Source organism: Passer domesticus, chromosome 1, assembly GCF_036417665.1.
Source record: "Passer domesticus isolate bPasDom1 chromosome 1, bPasDom1.hap1, whole genome shotgun sequence".
Lineage (NCBI taxonomy): Eukaryota > Metazoa > Chordata > Aves > Passeriformes > Passeridae > Passer > Passer domesticus.
Window position 1 is genome coordinate 147,627,567 of NC_087474.1, and position 22,804 is coordinate 147,650,370.

Below are 22,804 nucleotides of genomic sequence, written 5' to 3' on the forward strand. Positions count from 1 at the left end.
AGCCCCGGCCCCGCCTGCCGCTGCCGCCCGCCGGCTGTGACGGCGCCGGGAAGCGCTTCCGCCGGCAGATCCGGGGCACGGCGCGAGTGCGGCGGGGCCGGGAGTGCGGCGGGGCCGGCAGCGCGGAGTGGGGCCGGGCAGGGTGCGGGGCCGGGCACCGCTTCGCCCCGGGAGCCGGTGGGTCAGCGGAGGGAGGAGAGGTCGGGCGGGTACCGGAGCCCAGGGCTGTGGAGCTGGGCAGAAACCAGCTGCTGGAGCTGGGCAGAAATCTCTGTCGTGTTCCCCTTGGGACGGATCGGGGCAGGGGCGAGCCCAGTGACCGCTGGGAGGGGAGGGAGGTGCGTGAGGAGCACCCTCAGTTCCGCCCGGCAGAGCAGCGTGGGTCGGGGAGCGGTGTCCGGGGGACCCAGGGGTGCTGCCCTGAGCCGGCCTCATGTGCTGGACAGAGCCGCGTACGGGGAAAGGGAGCGGGACACACACCCTGCAGAAGTTTGCTAGGATAGAGCCAAACAAGTAGTTGATGGTTCCATCACCCCTTCTTTGTGCAGCTTGCCCTAGAGTGACTGGTCAAGGCCAGGCGATGTCGACCCCCCCTCTGGCCGGGGCAGGGATGCCGCCGGGCGCTTTCTCCGGGACGCAGGCTCAGGCTGCCAGGGAGGTGAACACGGCTTCCCTCTGCCGCATCGGCCAGGAGACCGTGCAGGACATCGTCTTTCGAACCATGGAAATCTTCCAGTTACTGAGGAACATGCAGGTGAGAAACAACTACTGATACACTCAACTTGCCATGTTTTTATCACCGACTGCCAGTATATACAGACTCAGGAGACACATTAGGATGTTTAGAAAACTCTGTCAGACTGCTCTGAAAAGGAGGATTGGTTGAAGAAGTGGGTACTGCTCTTAATACATTTGCTTAGTCCTATACATTAAGGGAATTGTCCCTGCTGAATTGTCATTGCCCTCACAGTTAAGTGAATTGTCACTGCTGAATTGTCCTTGCCCTCCCAATAAAAAGCCTCTCAGTACCCTTAGTAACTGTGTTTTCTTTTATGTACAGTGAAGTCTGTTCATATGTTTATGGACATATATCGGTTATGTTTCTTTGTTTATGTTAACATAAGGGGAGTAAATTTAGAGGAATTTTCACTGATCTTTTTCTGTAATATTTTCCACCTTTTTCTGTAATATTTTCCATCTTAACCTTTTTTTTTGTTAGGAAAAACAGCATAATTTGTGTCTACTTACTGAGAAAACATACAAACTTCTGTTGTGTTTTCTCTGTGGAGAGTACAAGATAAGTAATTGTTCCCACTCATTCTGTCTTTTCATTATTCTTGTGTCACTGAATCGAGTGGCCCTGGGGTTGAGACACAAAATCACAACGGTGTCATATTTAAGCATTGTGAAGACACTCACTGAAAAGTCAGAGGGATTGACGATGACCAAAAGTGTAGAATACATGAGGGTGTTTGGCAGCAGTGATTGAGCGTGTAAAATATATAATTTTGCTAGTAAAAAAAAAGAAAAATTTCAGTGCTATAAGAAAAGTGTGATTGTCTTATTTTAAAATATACAAAAACCTGTCTGATATCTGCATTGATTTCATGTGACAGAGACCTTAATATTTTTATGTTTTGGTTCTCTAAGTTACCAAATGGTGTTACTTATCATACTGCAACATATCAAGACAGACTGGCAAAGCTGCAGGAACATCTCCGTCAGCTGTCAATACTCTTCAGAAAACTGAGATTAGTCTATGACAAATGTAATGAAAACTGTGCTGGGCTCGATCCTGTTCCCGTAGAAGTAAGTATCTCTATTTATATATAAATTACAAATCAGAATAACCACTCTGGGTAGAAAATCATCCATCTTCCTCAGTTGCAGGAGACTCATAACAAGTTTTAATGACACTTGAATTATTCAGTGGACTGAATTCTGTTTATTAATTAGAACTTGTTGAAAGATTTTTGAAACTTAGTGTCTAGTTGACACAGTGTCCTATCATAAGTTGGACTTGGTCTCAGAGATCTTTTCCAGCCTAATTGATTCTGTGAAAGCAAACTTAATTTAAAATTTTAACCTTTTTTCTTTTGGCTTCTTGGTACGTTCACCAATTTATTTCCCCTAGGGAAAAAAAAAAAAAAAAAAAAGAGGATCAGTGCAAATTTTTTCCAAGAAGTGGGAAAAAGTGTGAAAAGCCTGTTTCAAGCTCTCACCTGTCAACCTGGCTCTCAAGTAATAAGTATTATTTACTTTCTCTGTGCCTCCATAGTTCCCTCACTCAGCTGTTCCTAACCTGCTGGGCAGTGTGAACCAAACCTAAATGTGCAGTGGTGATAGAACAGTTACAGCATAAAACTTCCAGGGAGGAGGATTGGCCAGAGTTTTTCTTAATAATACTGCTGTTATTCATAAAATCTGAAATGTCATCTTCCTCATGAGTTGTTTCTAATTTCTAGTAATACTCATAAACTCTAGGTTTTGTTACAATTTGAGTTATTCCTTCTCTATATTAACCAGAAATTTGAAATTCTTTAATTTCTGACCTCTGGATTCTGAGGAAACTTTATTAATGGACTTTTGATTGTCCATTGAATTTTAGTCATACAGGCATTATATTTGAAGTGTGAGTCTCTTAACTGAATAGCAGTAAAGAAATGAAGAAGTCCATTCTGTACAGTCCATTCTAGACTGCTATTTCAGTTTACAGTTGCTGACTTTTGACAAGGGTTTCAGAAAAATGTGTCTGGAAACCTGACAGCAAGCAGGGGAATTAGTTAATTTTCGCATTTAAGAAAATAAAACCTGTTTTCACAGTGTGTTGAACTTGTGTGCAATAACCCAATACTTTTGTCCTCTTGAACAGCTTTTGATGTGTCTTATTTTCCCGTAACAGTGGAATGATGTGGCATTTGGCTGGTTTTTTTCTATAACTTTTGATATTTTTTCTGCATTATCAGATGGAAAAGAATCTCCATAGAGAAAATAAGTAGTCACTTCAGGCTTTTTTAATGCAAGGTTTCACTGATAACTTCGTCACAGCAGAATTTTTTATTGATAGTAGGGGTATTTTTTTAAATCTTCTTAGTCTTTTCTTCTCTGAACTAGTAGATGCCTGCCTCATCATCTGTTTATTGGTTAGAGTGAATGACAGTGGCACACCATTCCTCTTGGATCAGTTTTCTTAAATTCTTCTTCCAGTAGTTCAATAATAGTCTCAATTGTATTATTTAGTGGCCAGTATTATAACATGTCTTTACAGAATATCAACAAAACTATTTAATTTTTTTTCACAGTCAAGAGCAGTCCATACCTACTAGTACTGCTTGTTCCATTTTTATTGATGTAAATGTTTACATAATTTTTGTTAATGTGTACTGATATGTAGTAGGTATTGGTAAATTTTTGTTAACCCACATAGCAAGGCATGGGATGATTGTGAAAGAGATCTGCCTACAAAGGTTAAATTTCCTGCTTTTTTGTGTATTAGGTATTGTTCAGCTTTTCTTGGTAGGTTTGCTTTTTGTTTGTTTTTTTTATCTATCACCTTTTCTGAAAGATAGAGAGGTTTTAAAGAAACGTTCTACTGTGAGTGCTACTTTATTTTTCCATTACAGAGAGTTTTTTCCAAGAGCATATGGCAGCCCTACTACTTCTTCTTTATGGTCTGCAAATGTAGTAAGTGGTCAACATTTGCTACTTTTTCATGGCAGTGTTTAGTGTGGTAGCTTTTGTCCATTTTACTAAGCTTAAGAATGGCTGCAAAAATTTTTTGTATAGAAGGAAATTACAGTTTTAGTGGGTTAAATCAAAGTAAGTTTTCCATCAGAGTGCTGGAGGCACTGAGCACTTTGTAATATTACACCCCAGCCTAAGTAAGAAGTTCATATGCACTTGATGAGCAGCTTGCTCCCAGGCTTTTAAACTGTTTTCTTGCTCACTTTTATCAGTATTAGCCTTCCATTTGTCTGTAGTGTGTTTGTGAACACAATTGCTATTTTGCCTAGTTCAGGACAGAAAAAACAATGTCAGACTATGGGCTTCATGGATGTATTATCCTTTAAGAAATTGTTAGTAGCTTGGAAGTGTTCTGATGCAGAAACAAGTATTTGTTTTCTATCCAGTATGTATCTTTTTGATCTGTTTTTTTCAGGAAGGAAGATTTTTTTAGTGTTCATTTAGAAATTCTGCGTCAGGGAATTTTGCTTTGTCCAAGCTTACAAAAAAGACAGTGCACGATGGTCTTCTCCAGCCCAAACCAAACTATGATTCTGTGTGTCTGAGGAGACCATGGTGAGAAATACTTACAGAAAAACTAATTTTAGGTAACTGTGGACCTGGTCTTAAGAGTAGCCAAACAGAGGCTCATAAAAATAGCAAATAGTAACTAGAGTATTAGCCAAATAGTTACATAAAGCCAGTCATATTTATGTTCGGTATATCACTAAAATGACTTCTCATGAGAACTTTATGTTTGTGGTTTTATTTCTTAGTGTGGAATAGTAAATTTTAAAACCCCAATCTGCAGAATTCAAGTACTAGGATTATCTATGACAAACATCTTAAAATGGAAATACTGGCTTTGGCCTGCAGTTATGAAATTTCTTTGGTCTAGACTTGGTAATATGTGAAAATGTGTCTTTTTGAAGCACATTGTTTACCTGGAGAACCAACTGAGGTCATTGCAAGGCCTTTAAATTAGAGGTAGCAAGCAGGCTTGTCTCCACTCTTTCTTGGGCAGCTAGAACCTGTGGAGAAAATGGTAGCACCATATGTATTTCCTGGATTTGAGGTTTTTCTTTTTTATTTTCTTTTTTTTTCTTTGTTTTTTCTTGTTTTTTCTTGTTTGTTTTTTTTTTTTTTCCTAAAGCTGATGTTTCTCGTCTTCACAGCAACTTATTCCATATGTTGAAGAAGATGGCTCCAAGCATGATGATCGTGGTGCTGCAAGTCAGCTTCGTTTTGCTAGTGAAGAGAGAAGGGAAATCATGGAAGTAAATAAGGTAATAAAGTTGAAATTAATTTGCATACACTGAGAAATGTCATTTTCACATTACAAAGCCTAAATTTCTAGATTGCTGTACTAAATACAGAATATGTGATGACTGCCATCAAAACTGGAGATAAACACTTTTTATTTATAAATATTTCAGTATTGACCTTTTAGTTAAACAACTATTTTTTAGCTGTACCTCTGGCAGTAGAGTTTCCTAACAATTGGGTTTTCTAACAATTCTAACTTGTGTCTCTTTTAAAACAGATATATGTTCTTATGAACACAGTGTGTTATGTTTATGTGTAACCCACTAGATATTGACAATACAAACTGAACTAAGGTGCCCATTGAACTAATTTATCTTCAAAACTTACCTTAGGTGTAAGAATAATTGATATTGAATACCAGATGTAAATATTATTACAGTTATGTGAATTGGTAAAGAATTTTCAGGTCTATCTTCTGGATTTTGACAGTTTGAGGAAGACTGTTCCTTTTGTAAAGAGGAACATTTATTGAATCTTTGCACATTTGGAAAAAAATGTACTATGAATTATAAATGTTAAATGAGTTAAAATGTTAAATTTTCAGTTTGAGTGGCATTGTGCAGCTGGGTACAATTACTGAAGAGGGATTCAAATCTAAAAATAATTATGCTGTAGTAAAAGGTAATGTAATACGGACATAAAAAATACATAGTTTTACCAGACCACAGTTTTGAACATTGTTTCTTCAATCTGTAAAATACAAAGATAGGATTAAATACATATTTCTATAGCTGTACTATGTGCAAATGCTTAGTAAAAAGGAGTTATAATCTACAAAAATAACTGAACAAAAGAAATAAATGGATAAAATGTTTATTTATGGAATGAATAATTGATGGATTTTCGGCTTTTAAAATATTTCCAATGTTTTAATTTGTCTTCCACAATCACACATATATTGAATTTTTCATAACCCATTTATTTAGAAAAATGCATGTGTATTGTGCAGGAAAAAATGAGGACTATGTGAATTTGGAGAAATGCAGTTGTCAGCTCTCCTGTTGTAATCTTTCTTTTCACTGCTGATGTAGCAGGGTTGAATATATTATATTGTATGTAATTTTGTACTGTGAATTAATGCACATTTATTTGCAATCTTTAAGTATTAATAAGCTTAACTGTCCATATTTGCTGTGGCTTTAATAGTTCTGTGACATGGTTTTGCCCTTGTTGTTGTACTTGTATGTTAATACGGTTTTAAACCTCCTTGGTGTGATCTTGTGAAAATAATTTCATAAATTTTTATGACGAGTTCTGAGCCTTAAAAAGGTTGATGGTGTTACAGGACCATTGGTAGCAAACTGGTAATTAGGAATGCATTGAAATCTTCACGTAAATATGGGGTGTAATCCTGTATTTATACTTAAATGCCTAGACCTAATTTCCAGATTTTCCACAGTAAATCTTCACAAGATAGTTGAACTTTCTCTAGTATTTTTGTGGACTTTTTATGCTTAGTAACTGCAGCAAAAGAAAGTTAAACTTACTGTTTTTTGAAAGTTCGCTGATTTTTTCTTTTGTCTCCCTCCAGTTGTATAAGCACATCAACTACCTTTTTCAAAGTTCAAATTTTGATGCATTACAGACTAGGTAATGCTTTTATGACTAGAAATATATAAATTCTATTTTTTTTTTCAAAGAAAAAGCACTAGTATCAGACCATTGGTCTAATCTAACACTGGCTGCTGGGTTCAAGGGGGGCTTGCTCTGGTTCTTAGCTGGCATATCTGACATCTCTTCATTCCTCTCTAGTGTGTAATGTCCACCTCCAACTCAATTTGATTAATTAATTTTAGGAAAATTTCAGTAATACAAAATGTTGATGAGAATACTGTGACAGGGAAACCAGCATGGTAGTTAAAGAAGCTTTTTATATTCTTGACCAAATCTTTTCTTCCTTCATCTCCTTGTCCTGTTCTCACCTAATCCTTTTTGCTGTGATAGGCATTATTTTTTTCAGTCTTACATGTTATTGGTACCAAAAAATCACTGTTGCAATAACCCAAGACTTTAACATTATTGTGATATTTGAATTACTTCTTTACACCTGCCATGGGTCTCTTAATTTTGCCCTTCTTGCCATCCCAGCCAGTCTGATTTCTTTAGTGTCTGGATGTATTTCAAAGACACTAACTCCCCCACTGTGTGGAGCATTGTCAAAACTAGTAGTAGCTCTCATAAACCTTGTGGATCATATATTCTCACATCAAAATATCTTCATTCCATGAACCACTGACTTGAAAAATAGCAGCATTCCTTTGCTGCTGCAGGTGTCTGGGAAGGGAGCATCCTCAGGAGGAGGAGGGGAGCATCAGGTTCTTCCTGTGCTCACCATCTCGTTCAGGGGGCACCAGAACCTGTTGATGTAACAGAGTTCCTAAAAACTGCAGGAGCTTTTCACATGGGTTTACTGTGACACCTTTTGGTCTTAGTTATTCTGCTATTTTAGAGTTACCTTTTAGGTCAGAAAGTTTAATGTGCTGACCTTGGCTATGTAAGTACTTGTCTGTTAATTTAAAATATAGATTAGTTTACGAGGCAATGAATTTCTGTCCTAGCAATTCTGTAATAATTAGCAACTGTAGGTTTAAATAAAACCTATTAAGCTTTACAGTGCATGGGAGTTTTGCCCACAATAAGAAGCTTCTACCATTATTACAAAACAAACCATTTCTTGAGCACTGGCTACTACTGTCTCTTGTCTCCTGCAGTTTCCAAAAATGTGGCTTATTCTTCTTTATCTGTATATGTTTTCTGGGCTTATAAATTATTGAGATGGTTGAATTGTTCAGAATAAGTTACTGTTCCAGAATCAGTTTAGCACTTGAATTGGTCTTTCAGTACATGTCTTGGTCCAGTTTTCATTGAAATTAATCTATTTGCAGCAAGTGGAAGATGTTGCCAATATTTCCTCTCTTCTGTTCATGTTTTTCAAGTGTTCAGTGTTCTGTCTATTAAGTTTTTTACCTTTCAAGTATAGAATTATCAGTATTATCTTCAAGATAGGCTCACCTTCAGTCTGTGTTCTTGTAGTACATTTGGCAGGACTTGAAACAGAAATACCAAATCAGAAATTGAGAATGATTTCATCTCTTTTGCTGCCCTGTCAGTGGTTTTCTTTACTGCTCACTTTTAGAAATGGAGCAAGTACAGCTTAGGTGTCATTCATGCTGTAGGTCTGGTTTCAATGAAGCACTTAGGAAAACCATCACATGATTAGTAGTGTAGGTACATTTGAGGGAAAACAAAGCAAAATAGCATTTGAACATGCCAGGTAGCCCTTTAGAAAACAATAGTATTTGATATTCTTAATTAATGTTTGTTAAGTGTCTAACAGTGATCTTACTAAGAGAGAAGAAGACAAACTATGTTACAGACTTTTAAGTTAAGCTTAAGTAACAAATTTAGCTCTGGGCTTTTTTTGGTAGCACAAACACTGTGCCTTACAGCTGATGATTTCTATGCAGAAAACCTAAATTCCTTTTAAACCATCTTTCACAGTATTTGCATGTATTTTAATTGGTTTTATATGCGTAGAGTGCTTTTTCACCCAAAATATGAGTGTGCACGAAGGCATGCTTTGGTGATAGGGGAAGAATTCATTACTTGGAATGTAATATACCTTCTGGGCAGATTAATCTGCACTGGAGACAATTCCATGATTTTTTTGAGTACCCAAACTGACTCTCTGCAATGGTAGAATCAGAGGAATTTAGGTTCAGTGGGAAGTTTGGAGATTATCTGGTTCAGCCCCCAGCCCAAGACTGGGTCAACCAGCAAAGTTAGGTTCAGCTGCTTCAACTCATGTCCATGCTCCAGCATTTCAAATACCTGTAAGGATTGAAATTCTGTCTTTTCTGGGCGTTTCTTAATGATTGCCTTTTACTGTGAAAATTTTCCTAATGTTACATTTGAATTTTCTTTGTCATAACTTGTATATTCACTGCCCCTCGTACTTTTGCTGTTTATACTGAAGAAGAGTCCAGCTTTGTCCTTTCTGTGAGCTTCATTAGGTGGCTGAAGATAGTACTGTGATCCTGTCCTCTGGCCTTTTCTGCTTGAGATTGACCAAACACAGCTTCAGTCATTGTGGTGGCCCTCCTCTAAGCATTATCCAGAATGATAGAGCTTGTATTGATCCCCAAATTGGACAGTCATTTTCCAGAGCCAAATAGAGGAGACTATGAGAGGTACTCACCTGACCTGAGAGGTACACTCTTGCTAATATAGGGCAGAGGGCAGTTTGTGTTTCTTGTTGCAAAAAAAGATCTGCTGATGACTCCTGTTGAACTTGTTAGAAAGTATCTAAAAGGACCTCAGATTCTTTTCTGCAAGTTTCATTTCTATTCGGTCAGCCCTCTGCCTGTGCTGTTGTATGAGTTCATTCTGTGTGCTGATGTAGGGTGTTGCTTTAATTGAAGTTCCTGAGATAGGTGTTGGCCTGCCTTTCCCACCTGTTGAGGTCCCTCTGAATCTGATATCTCACCACTGAGTATATTTTTCACTTTCCCCAGTTTGGCATTGTCCAACAATTTGATAACTTTGATATGGTGATTAGGTCATTAAGTGTGGATTAGTCATTAATGAGGATATTAAGAATTTTCACCTTAGTATCAATCCTGAGAAACTTCAACAATGACCAACTAGCACTTGATCTTAATACTGATGATCCCAGAATTTAGAATCCCATATTCCAGCCAGTTTTCCATCAACCCTGTAATTCACCTATCCAAACCACATCTCTCCGATTTGCTCAAAGGCAGTGAGAGGCTGTGTCAAAAGCCTGACTAATGAATGATTTTACTTTATGGAAGTGGAGAAAATCTCCTGCTCTCCCCTTGCCACACAGACACTCATCTCTGAGTAGAAGGCTGTCTTGTTGGTCAGGCACAAGGCATCTGTAGGAAATCCAGTGTCACTGTTCCCAGTCACCTTATCATTATGTGTCTGGATATGACTTTCTGAAGGATTTCCTGCACAGTCTTTCTGTGCCAAGTTAGGCTGAGTAGCCTGTAGTTTTCTGGATCCCCCTCCTTGTCTTTCCTGCAAATGAGCTGAAATGTTTCCTTTTTTACCAGGAGCGTATCCCCCCTCTCCAATAGAAAATTAATTGTTATGTAATAAACCAGTTTTCTCAGCACTCAGAAGTATTTTTATTCCAGATCATAAATTATTTCCTTTTCAGTTTTGTATAAAATGTTGCACACAAATTGTTTCACATTGCATCCATATCAAAATCATATTACGCTTACAAAGTTGAAAAAGTTAGGAAAAGGTGAGCATAAAGCTGCCTGTAAAATCCCAATTGTCCCCTTTTGTCCTCATATAGATGTATATTATACAACCTTTATTGCATTACCACATTTGGTTCCTCTTCCCCCCTTCCCACTTCCTATTCTGGAAGAGTTATTTGAGCTATTCTGCTTTTTGTGGCACTATTTAGATCAAATCAGCATTGTAGTAAATAAGATTATAAAAATCCTGGTTTGTGTATTGCATAACTGGCATTAGACTATGGAGTAAGCAGGGAATTTGGGAATGAGAAAGAAGGATTTATTGTGTGTAGTGAGTAACTAACTAAGGCAGCTCTTGGGAGCTAAATTTTTTTTTCTCTGCCACAAATTATCTGTGGTAGTTGTTCATTCTTCCCCTTATGGCTCATGGTGACTTTGAATATGTGGGAAGCTGTTAAAATACAAAATTTAGAGATGAACAAGAATCTTAAATATCTTTGGGCAAAGTTGGCAGCACTGCAGTTTTATCTGTAGTGTTCATGTGACTGAGTTTGCCATCTGTAACTGAGGATCATAGATCTCTGGGATTTTCATATAAAGAATGGGGATGTAACACTGAGAAGTGTGGTGGAGAAGCACCTTGAGGAATGAATAATTCCATTACAAGCTACAGAGCTTAGATGGTACTCAGTAAATAAGACCTCAGACCTCATTGTCAAACGATAAATAATTGGTATGAAGCAAACATCCATCTATTTGAATGAAGGTGCTTATTCCTCTCAGAACAACAGATCAGTGGATAAATACAATCCTGTCTGGGTCAATAGGTGAAAAGTATTGAGTTGCAGCAGAGTACAGGCTGTCACTGATGTTTCTGCTTGTTTCAAGAACACAGGGTTACACATGCAGAAGGAGCAGTTTTCCTTTCAGCTGTCAGGTGAGGTGCAAGGCAGAAAACTCAGTCTCTCATTTCTGCTAAGTGTAGAACAGTCAGGCCTGTGGGTGACATCAGGAAAAGCTGTAGATACTGGACAGTGAGTGTGTTAATGTTTAATTACACAGCAGTTACTGTATTAGTGATGAATATTTTTTATCCCTTTGGCAAAAAACTACAAGTAGATTGATATATACATTTATTATGATGGAAAATGAGCCTTGGTATCAGTTGAGCAGCCATAAGTTAGGACACTGCTTGGCAGCTTTAAGAGAGTTTGAGCAAAGTGTTGAGGGCAGTTTTTCCATCATATTTTTTTTCAGCTATATGCATATAACATATGCTATATGCATATAGCATTGTGATAGTCTCTTTAACTACCAAAGGAATAAAGCAGGTTTTTCCACCTTCATACTTCAGAGATTTCATTATGAAGGATTTGTTTAAAAAAAAGAACGGTATAAATGTCACCTTCCTATTACAAACATCGTGTTTCTGTAGGAATTTCTTGGGCTTGGCTTACCTGGAAACATGGAGGCCACTGTCACCTTCATAAGGCTTTCAAGAATCACTTCCTACAGCAGTTCAGTGGTCAGGAGTAACATGAGTATTGTGTCCAGCTCTGGACTCCTCAGCACAGGAAAGACATGGACCTGTTGGAGTGGGCTCAGAGGAGGGCTACAAAAATAATCAGAGGATGGAACACTTCTATGAGAAAAGGCTGAGAGTTGAGGCTGTTCAGTCTGAAGGAGTGAAGACACCAGGGAGATTTACAGAAGCCTTTCAGTACCTAAAGGGGGCTTATAAGAAAGATGGGAATAAACTTTTTTGCAGGGCCTGGTGTGATAGGACAGGGGGTAATGTCTTTAAACTAAAAGAAGGCCTGTTTTGGTGAAATGTAAGGGAGACATTTTTTAGGCTGAGGGTGATAAAACACTTGTCCTGAGAAGTGGTAGATGCCCCATTCCTGGGAATATTCACAGTCAGGTTGTACTGGGCTCTGAACAATGTGATTTAGTTAAAGATGTCCCTGCTGATTGCAGGGTTGGACTAGATGACCTTTAAAGGTCCCTTCCAACCCAAACTGTTCCATGATTCTGTACTCCTGGGAAAGAACATTATCCAAGTTGTCTGTAGTAGACTCTTAATCAACAAAGCAAACATAATTTTTTAAAATTTTGCTAAGATTTATGCAAGTAAAGGCACTGTGGTTATTAATATTTAATGCTACACTGAGACACTGAGATGTCCTTCTGGCCTGCACTGTTGTAGATCTTGAATAGAGCAGGTAAAAACCACAACATTCCGGAGAATGGTCTTCAATATAAGATTTTCAAGATGGAAAGAGATCTTTTCTTGGCTTTTTCCTTAAGCAGAAGAAGAGCCTGTACAACTTAGGCAAGTACTGTTGATGTTTTTACAAACACCACTAGGAATATGATCTTACTCTTCCATGGTGTTTACATTATTTTCTTTGCCTGAATAAGGGATTTCTAACAAATGGATTGAGTGCAGCATAATGACTCACAGTGATATTTTAGTTTTAAAATTTGAAAGATACACGAGCTTAAAAATGAGGAGAAAGACAAGAACACTGTGCAGAGGAAGGTTCTGATACATCTCTGGTTGCAAGTTGTGAATTGATCTAGACAGCACTGATTTCCAATGAAATGCAAGTGAAGCAAAAATGAGTTCTCATAAAAAATTTATTTCAGTCAAAGTTGAAATTACTGTGTCCTATTGAACCCAAATCTGTATGAAACATGGCAGGTTCTTTATGGTAGCTTTTCTTCTTGAAAGACAGCTATTTTCTGGATCTTTGTTATGGTTCTCCCACTTTGTTTCATTTATGTGGCTTTGTGCTGCAGTAAATGTTTTCATACATGACCTACCTGACCTAAACCAACTAAGGTCTCGTTGGTTACTGGAAGGTGCAATCCTTGCCAACCCCATCATGATGGGCATAATACTTGCAAGGTCAGTCAAAATGGTCCTCATTGAAAATTAATATCACCAAAGAATGGTGATACCCCCTAGGGTAGGTTTTCAGTCAGATCACTTTTCTGACAAAGAGGAACTAACAGAAACAGGCGTGACAGATGTAACTTGAATTTAGGTCTCTTAAACTCATTATAAACTGCCTCATAGATTTTCCCTGTGCTATCTAAAAACAGATGAAGTCAGAAACTGTAGCATGTATGTAGGATGAAGTACTTTTTCTTGTTTCATACAACTGTTAATCCTGAGAAGCAGTCTAGAGTTCAACTAAGTCATTCCAACAGAAGGAGGAAAGAGTGGGAGACAACTTGCAAGCAATCTGTTCGAATGAAAATTTGTCACTGCTGCAAAAGCTGCTTAAAGATTTTGCCTATTTCCCAAGAAGGCCATTTCACCTATCTTTTCAAGGTTAGGCTTGAGTTGAGATGTTCTTACTGGCTCAGCAAAGTCTTAAGCAGAGGCCAGCACTTCCAGTGGTGCAGAACATATTAATTATGTAGTACTTCGTGGTGTGGACCACTGCCTGTCAAAGATCAGTAACAAAGATCACTGTATGCATTTCAATTAGGAGTCTGTGCTCTCTGAAGTAGATTTTTTTCTCCTCTCTTTATTCTTTCAACAGCCTAGCAACCCAGGAATGGTGCTTCATCTTAGATGTTTTTTCTGGCTCCAGAAAAAGTAGAAGAGCTGAGAAATTAGCTCTTCACTAAAGATGATGATCTAAAATTATCTTCAGCTAAATAAACAAATGTATACTTCTTGTCCTTACAGATGTTTTGAAAACAAATGAAATCCAGTCTGAATGTTCCCCTGTCTAGCAGCATCAGATAAAGATTAAACAATTTACAGTGTTGTAATGCTTTCACGAGAAAGACTCATTCTGTAATAGTGTTTTCCTTTCACGTATAACTTACACAGAGTTCATGTGAGTAACAGTATTTAACAGTACAATTAGACATGGATGGAGAGAGGAAACACCCTACTTCTCAGAGGTCAGTGGTTCTTACTTCTGTCTGTGACTTTAATTACCATCACCAGCTGTTCAGCCTTCATTTCCACTGATGAAGGTTTTGAAATACCTTGAAATGGCGTGGCCTCACTATGAGGGAATTACAGCTTGCATTAAACTAGTAGTTTTGATGTAACAGTCACTGATTTCTCTAGGATTGGATGTTGAGGATGGCAGACAGAATTATGTTTAAAAATGCCACGGGTATGAACATGCTTGTTTATCTCATCCCTCTTGTGCTTTCTCAAGCATCAGGATCTTGCATTCATGACCTTCGGTAGGAAGACCCTTGCAATTCTGCCATTTCAGTGCTGTGGTAACTGCATGCTGCTTAGCTTTCTCTCTTGTCTTGAGTTAGGAGGTGACTCTGCTGTATGTTGTGAAGTCTTGGATCAGCAAATGGAAAAGAAGGAAGTATTAGATAAATGCACATATTTTCCTTTAAAACACCTTTTAGCCTGTCAAATGCTTGGTTAGGAATTCCATGTTAGTGCACATGAACTGTCCTGCATATGTTTTTGTATCCCTCTTGAGACTCTAGATCTGAGTGTTGTCTCTTCCAGTGTCCTGCAAAGTCTATATTTAGGAGTATTTCCCTTACTATGTTCCCATGTAAGCTAAGCCTAATTACCATATTACTGCAGTATATTTTTATAGGTCTGAAGTGAATAGGCTTCCTTTTTTTCTCTGGCCTTCTTTCCCAGCTGACCAGCTGGCAATTAAAAAATATTGTTGTGTTGACTGCATCAAAATTCAGGGGACTAATTTTCAGGATATTGCTTAATTTTCTCTCTGTTCCAGTAACTTTGGTTGTATTACTGATTTGAGTCACGCTTTTTATGTATTGACTTTTGTGTAGTGCAAATAACAAAGTTACATCAAACCTGAAACATTTTGTTCTGTTTTGATGGAAGCAAGTCTTTCCTGTGCTTTTACTTTGCTTGGAACTCCGGACTTCCCTAATGAATAAATAGTTTGATCTCTAATGTTGGAAGGCTGACATCTTATCAAATCAGAATGAAATGAAGGACAAACTGTGTACTGTTAACAACAACCTAACTTAGTTCTCAACAGCTTTGATTTGAACAGGAAAATGAATAAATGAGACAATAAATATGGGTATTATTGTGAAACATGAAAGGTTAGGGAAGTTGTGTGATGTGTTGATGCCCTGGTCTTTCTTCTGTAGAGACAGAATTTCTAAGTTTTGACTATGCAACCAAATAAAAGCTATTTACTATTCTCCAGATCTTCCAAATGCTTCTGCAGTTTGCAAAAACAAATATATAATTTTAAAGAATTCAGCATGCTTGAGAAACCTTTTTCAAGACAGGACTCTTAAAGCATCACAGTTGACCTACCCAGCAGAAGGGCTGCAAAAGCTTGGTTTGTTTCACCTATAGCCTCTGCTTTGTTCAAACTTGTACCGTTAATGCCTCATTTTTCTCTAAACCAAATGTATAAATCACATATTCACATAATTTTATCTGCTCCCCAAATTTTTGGTTCCAGGTTATGATGCTCTCTTTAGACTTTTCAAAGTGAGGACTGATCCCCACAAGCCTCTAGTTTTGAAGGTGTCAGGTGTGTGATAAAAGGGTGCTGCAAAACAAAACAGCATTCCCCCTCTAGCCATGGTCCTTAACTTTTGAGGCTCTCTTGTGTTTTTAGAATATACTTTAAAGGGGATGTATTATCTCACTAATAGTGCTCACTGACAACTGAGGAAAAGATTTATATAGCATCTCATAGCACTGTAACTTTTGTTGAATTTTTGATTACACTATTTGAACTGATCACAAAAAAACTTCTAATAAACTCTTCCCACAGAAACTGAAACTGAAGAATCAGCAGCTGAAGCAGATCATGGATCAGTTACGAAATCTTATTTGGGACATAAATGCCATGTTGGCAATGAGGAACTGAACAAGGAAAATCAATCTTTGTAACTGAAGAAGATACAAATCTCTTTGGATATACTTAACTTCCTTCTACGAAGTAACACGTTTTTCCACGATTATGTTGCAGTAATGTTTCCAAAGTCTCAAAGATTAAAATGTTGAGTCATTTTCTAGTAATGTAAATGGTTTTGGTTTGTTTTTATAGAAGATTCATTGTATAAGTTTTACCTCTGTGATTCTGCTGTACAGCCTCAGTAATTTACAGTAGTAGTTTGGATTGCTATGCAGATAAGGGGTTTTATAAATTAAGTGTTTCTGGATTTTCTTTATAATACGATTAAAAATTATAAAAACATATGTTTATATGCAGTTTATTCTGCAGTGCCAATAGCCTCTACAGAGAGGAGAAGTTGCAAGACAGGAAAGTTACTCCAGAAAACTAGAGGGCTGAAATCAGCAATCAGATACTGCAATTCATCTGCAATATTTTATATATTATCTGCAGAGCAGAGTAGGACAATCCCCTTCCTTACCTGGCTGGCAGTGCTGCCCCTGATGCCCCCCAGGACAGGGTTGGCCCTCCTGGCTGCCAGGGCACTGCTGGCTCATGTCCAAGTTGCCATCAACCAGGATCCCCAGGTCCCTTTCCATGGCTCTGCTCTCCAGCCTCTCATTCCCCAGTCTATACACAGCCAGGGCTGCCCATCCCAGGTGCAGGATCTGGCACCACCCCTTGTTAAACTTCACAATGACCCTTTAATTTGTGGAGGTCTCTCTGCAGGGCCTTTCTGACCCGAAGAGAGTTGACAGCTCCTCCCAATTCAGTGTCATCAACAAACTTAGTATTCCTTCCAGTCCTGCGTTGAAGAGCACAGGGTCAAGGATGGAACCCTGCAGAACCCCACTAGTGACAGTCACCAGTCTGATGTGCCCCATTCACTGTAACATTTTGTGCCCAACCTGTCAGCCAGTGGCTTACCTGTCATGTAACTCAGTTATCCAGCTGTGTGCTGGACATTTTGTCCAGAAGGCTTCTGTGAGAGACAGTAAGCTTTGCTGAAGTCTGAAAAGATCACATCTGCTGGCTTTCCTAGATCACCTAGGTGGGTCACCCTGTTGTGGAAGGAAATCAGGTTCATCAAGCAGGACTTCCCCCTCATGAATCCATGCTGGCTCTGAACAACTGTGACTGGTGGTGTATTTCTGTATTTATGCATGGTTGGGTTATTTTGGTTTTGTTTACCAGAATGCTCTGAATAAAGGCCTCATTAATGCTTTCCGACTATCAGTCATAGTAAACAGTGGAGTATGTGAGCATTTCATTATTTTGAGTTAATCATAAACCTTCATCTTTCTTCATTCTAACTTTGTTACTCCTGACTATTTTGGTTTGCCCAGAAAACAATCTTGAAAATTTTTGTTATCCACAGATGCTGCCAGTGTACTATGTGTCTCTTAATCCAGATGAAAAGATACATAAAACAACAGTTTCAGTATAAATCCTTAGGGCACTTTACTCTTACTATTTGTCAGGTTGAAAACTATCTGTCCTTAGTATTTGCTTCTTGTGTATCCCTTTTAACTCTTATTCCATGCCCAGTCAGACTTCATAGTAGTTTTGTGTGAAAGACTTGTTCAGAACCTCCTGAAACATCCAGTTAAATGGTGTCCTTTTAAAAGCTACCTTTTTTGCAGTCTAGTGGTTGGATACTGAATGCTTACTGATTTGAGGTTCATGGATTTCAAAATGTTACACTGATTTTCATAGAGTCATAGAATGGTTTGTGTTGGAAAGGACCCTGAAGATCACCTTGTTCCAACACCTCTGCCACAGACAGGGTTGCTCAGAATCCCCTCCAGACTCGCTTTGAACACTGCCGTGGATGGGACACCTGCAGCTTCTCTGGGCAACCTGTTCCAGTGTGTCACCACCTTCACAGGTGTTTTGTTGTTCTATCAGTTTCTTTAATTCTGTTTTTTAATAATTTCAACCCATTTGTCTTCTACTCCTTGAGGTAAAAATCACTGGTAACAGATCTGGTCACACCTGGTTAATATTATGTGACTTTTCCCTGAAAATAGGTACAATATAATTGTCTTTTTTTTTCTCTTTTCAAAGGCCATAAATATTAACAGATGAATGGACATCCAGGTTCACAGTTGAAAATAAAGGGGTAGAAAATGTTGATTTTGATTCGTTTTCCTGGTGTTGAAAGTGGTCTGTGTGTATGACAATACCTAGATGTGAGTAGATGCTCACTCTGTGGCAAAGACCTCAGCAGAATTGTTTGTTCCCTGTTTGGATTCACCACTATAGCAGATTTGCTCATCAGAAAGAATAGTTTTTTCTGCAGCTGTGAGAGTCATAACTATTTTGTATGTAAAGTTTTTGAAAAAGAGAATACTGCAAGTAGAGATTTTACTTTGTTGTTGGTTTAAAATGCAAATGCATTTATCTTTCTGCGAGCTGTAGTGGCAGCTTTCTGTTTAGTGCATGCATAAGCATGCAAGTAGCCTAGAATAAGTATTTGAAGTGGATTCTGAAATGTCACCATCATCTTAAGTGTAAAATTCTCAGTTCTTCATATTTTTGGTCTATTTTTGGAACAATTATAGAAATGGAGATTAGACTTCACTGTACAGCTCATATGGCATCTAGGTCTTCTTACTAAATGTGTTTAAAGTTTGGTGACTTTTTTTATTACACACAAACAGTACAGAAGTAACCTAAAATGTGCCTAAGAGTGCAGCTATTGCAAGTAGATGTCTGGGTGATAAAATATTCAGCTTTCTCTGTGCAGCTGCTAGCAGTAGCCAAGGTCTGTACTACAGTTTTTCATCTGGGAGAGAGGAGAAACACTTCAAACCACTACCAGAATAGATGGGCAGTAGCTAAATTGCAAAGTGCAGAAATAGACAGAATTGTAAATTATCACAGTAAATACTGTCAAAGCAGGACTGTGCAAGGTGTTGGACCAAAACCATACACTTTGACTTACACAGATGAAAGTAAGGGTGGTGAATGTAATTCAAATGCTATCGCATCCATGAATAAGTATAGGATTTGGCCAAGAAGATGACAGTTTGAAGAAAAGTGGTGATTCCTCAGCTGTGAAACACTTGAATGAATTACTGGGCATCAACATGTGCTGAAATTTAATATTTTATTAATGCTAACTGAACTTTAACTGCTGCTTAATGAAATGGCACCAGATGAGGTATTTACAAATACCAGTAAAGCAATACAAACACAGATGTTTCAGTGTTTGGTTTATGTATCATTGACTGTCATATCATTATATATCATTGAAATTATCTTCATGCTTCTGGCACTCCCCTACTTTCCTCACCAGGCTGGAGGCTCTCAGAATTGCTGCCTGCAGCAGTGCTGGACTTGCTCTCCCTGCTGAACACACAGAGCTCTGACTGGCTCTGGAAGTGCCCCCTCTTCACTTGGAGCATCATTTTTACGTGACTGGTAATAAGTTTAGCTGGTTACTAATGGTTGGACTCAATGATCATAAAGGTCTTTTCCATCTTAAATTATTCTATGATTCTGTGACTATTTTTATATTTTTGATGAGGCAGAAGCAGGATAAACATGCTGACACTTCCAAAAGCAGATACCAGAACATATGATTGTTATATTTTTGGAATACAAAAATAAGGGGTTTGGATTTCCTGGGGCTTTGTTTTTCCCAGGTAGAACTTGGGAGAGTAGAGCTACGATGCAGAATACTTTAAAGCATATTTGTGGAAAATAATTCAAGTTAAGACACACTGTAAAATACTACCATTAATCCAACACCTTTGTAGACATAGTAACTGATACTGAACATGTGGTTCAGTGTCACAGCACAGGAGATGCCTGCTAGGCAGATGCAGAGTCCAAGGGTTTTTTTTGCATAAAAAGACAAAAGTTCAGGGCAGATTTATGCCTTGCTCAGGAAAGATGCAAGGAGCTTACCTTGCCTCTTGTCTTCCATAGCGGCAGCAAGGCCAAATCCATGACTCTTCTTGTCCTAGAGAAAAATCCTGCTCTGATTGTAGTATTTCTTACTGATGGAGAAGCTGGAACTTTTGCACAAATGCTACTCAAATTAATCACTAAAGAATGGGTTTAGAGGGAGGAGGACAAGGATTCTGGTCTCATAGGAACCAAAGTTTCATTGGTGTGCAGGATGGCTGCATAAACCAAAAACACTACAGTTGAAGGGTAGCTGACTACTGCTGTGGAAAACAGCAAGCTCCAGATACAGGTTTGAAGACTGAAGTTGGAAAAAAAACTTTAAAAAATGTACAGTGGCACCCAAAGACACTATTATTCAACTGGGGTTGACAGAGGATGGATTAGTTTAATTGCTTCATGCTGACAGAGGAAATGGGGGATTATAAAGGAATTTACAAATACTTCAGTGCAGAAATAATATTTGGGGAAGGAAGTGAATAGTTTTCTCATTCCCCTTATGTAATAGCAATGAAGTCTGATGTGGTAGAGCATCAGGGCCTTAAAAGACAAGGGGATTTTCCTGACTTGGGAGGTTATTCCATAGGTAAAAAGAACAAGCTGACTGATACATATTGCAGGATATTGACAGAAAATATGCACCAATGCCAGTTTTTATTTAACAAAATGTAATAAGTGGAATGTAAGAGCTAAATAAATACAATACAGTAAAACTTTTGTTAAGTCTAACTTCTATGTAAATTTTAAGGGGTTTTTTTTTGCTCATATCGCATAAGGGGCATTCTGGCATCTGTTACAACACTACAGGACAAATAACACTGTGAAGAATCATTTGCAACAGTGTTTGTATTGATTGAATTTAGTCAGAAGCAGAATCTGTGTTTTCCAGCACTTCTGACCAGACTAGGCCCAGCAAAGATCATCAGTGTGTTTGAGGTGAACAAACAGAGGCAAGTTTCCATGTGTCTCCTTAGCTCTGGGAGCATCCCAGCTCACTGAATGCCTCTGTGTTCAGCTTGCTTGGAGTTCTGCTTCTGCACGTGTTCCCAGCAGCTGATGGTGACTGATAATCACTGCTGAAGTTGTAGAAACTGTGATTTTTCTGCCTAAATCCTATAAGAGACCTGATGTGCTTAGGCCCTTCTCGGCCCCTTGGGCTCTCACTTTCAGCTGACTGTGTCAGCTGCAAAGCTACAGAACAATGCTCCAGAATGAAGCTGAAATTGTGTGGATGAATGGAATGAATTACATACATGTCTCTGCTAAAATTTTCTCCTACATCTCTGTGTGCTTATGATGAAATCTTGCTTGAAAAATAAATTCAGATTTGCCTAAATAGGAAGAAAGATTTCTGATTTTAAAGTTGTCTGGCTAGCAATGGTTAGTAATGCAGTTGTTTTTCTAGCCATATAGTGAGTTTAGTAGTATTTACAGTCCTGAAGAAGGGGGAGGAAGTTCATGAAGAGAGTCTGTTGCTGAAATACATTGTTGGAGTGGGAAGATTTTTAAAAAATCAATGGAAAACATAAATAAATACAACAGCAACAACCAAAACCCCCTGGCCATAAAATAGAGGCAATGAAAGGGGATTTGGGAAAGCACATTTTATATCTGCATTAAAGAGATAAATTTGGATACAGTGAGAGGGAAAAAGCCACTGCAGTTTTGGGGTGCATGTCCAAATATTGCATAGTAGTGAGTGTGAGAGCTCTTGTTCTGAAACCAGTTATTCTGATACTGCAATTCTGCATGAAATACTGAATTAGTTTTGGGGCCAGCATGATACTAACACAGTAGAAGAGAAGAATACTGATGTGGTCCCATATGAATAATGATTAGAATAACTTGTGAAAGCAAAGACAAGGCTCAAATACAGAAATTCCTGGGTAGATACAAGGGGAGGTAATTGGAGCAATTTGGAGTGGCTGTACTTTAGAACAGTGAAAGAAGGGAAACAAGAATTTACTTTACCAAACAGCAGTGAAGAGGGAAACCTCTTAGCATCAAGATATGAAATACTAATTTCCCTTGCAGTTTAGAAGATACCTCTTGTGTTACCTGGAAATTTTGAAGCTAAACAGCTCAACAAGCCTAAACAAAATGTTGGGAAAAGGAAAGAAGAGTCCTATCTTGGATTGGCAGAGCAAGAGGTGGACTGAGCTGACCTGACTGGTTTTTCCACCTTTAGACTGTACAGTTGTAAAGCATGTTTATCAGATGACTGTCAGGTAATGAGCTCCTGAGAGCACCTGGACTGGATGGCACCTGCAAGTATTAAAGAGGCTTTCCTGTCTTCTTTGTGATGATTTGCTGCTGAAATTCCTCTTCAGGTTAACATGCCCTCATGGAATTTCTATTAGAGGAATGAAATTGGAGCAGACAAAGAAATGAACCTTGTTTCTCACTCCTTGCTTCCCCACCTCACACCCCAAGCCTCCCACTTCTAGTTTTGATGCATTTCCTAGTGAAGTAGCTGATGCCTGATTAGTCTCTTGTCTCAGTAGAACTTAGGAAGCCTTTTACCAATGGGACGTGTTACTATTTTTCCACCCTTCCCCATCTTATAACAAAACCAGCTGTAGTGCTTGCATGCCTTGCAGCATGAGCTGGTGTCAGTCTGCACCAGGAGAGTACAGACACAGAGGGGTGATCTAAGCATGTAAAATACCTAATCACATTTTGCCTCATATATGAAGTAGCATTATAAAATTG

At 38.5% G+C, this 22,804-nt stretch overlaps 1 protein-coding gene across 1 annotated transcript; it reads left to right on the forward strand.

The window, feature by feature from the left end:
- Positions 1–19: 19 nt before the first annotated feature.
- On the forward strand, positions 20–18,311 carry MED30 (mediator complex subunit 30). The gene is made up of 5 exons (XM_064395266.1): positions 20–177; positions 549–754; positions 1,651–1,809; positions 4,899–5,009; positions 16,055–18,311. Exons 2-5 carry the CDS (start codon positions 581–583, stop codon positions 16,148–16,150), a joined length of 540 nt encoding a protein of 179 aa, XP_064251336.1. The 5' UTR covers positions 20–177; positions 549–580; the 3' UTR covers positions 16,151–18,311.
- Positions 18,312–22,804: the final 4,493 nt, after the last annotated feature.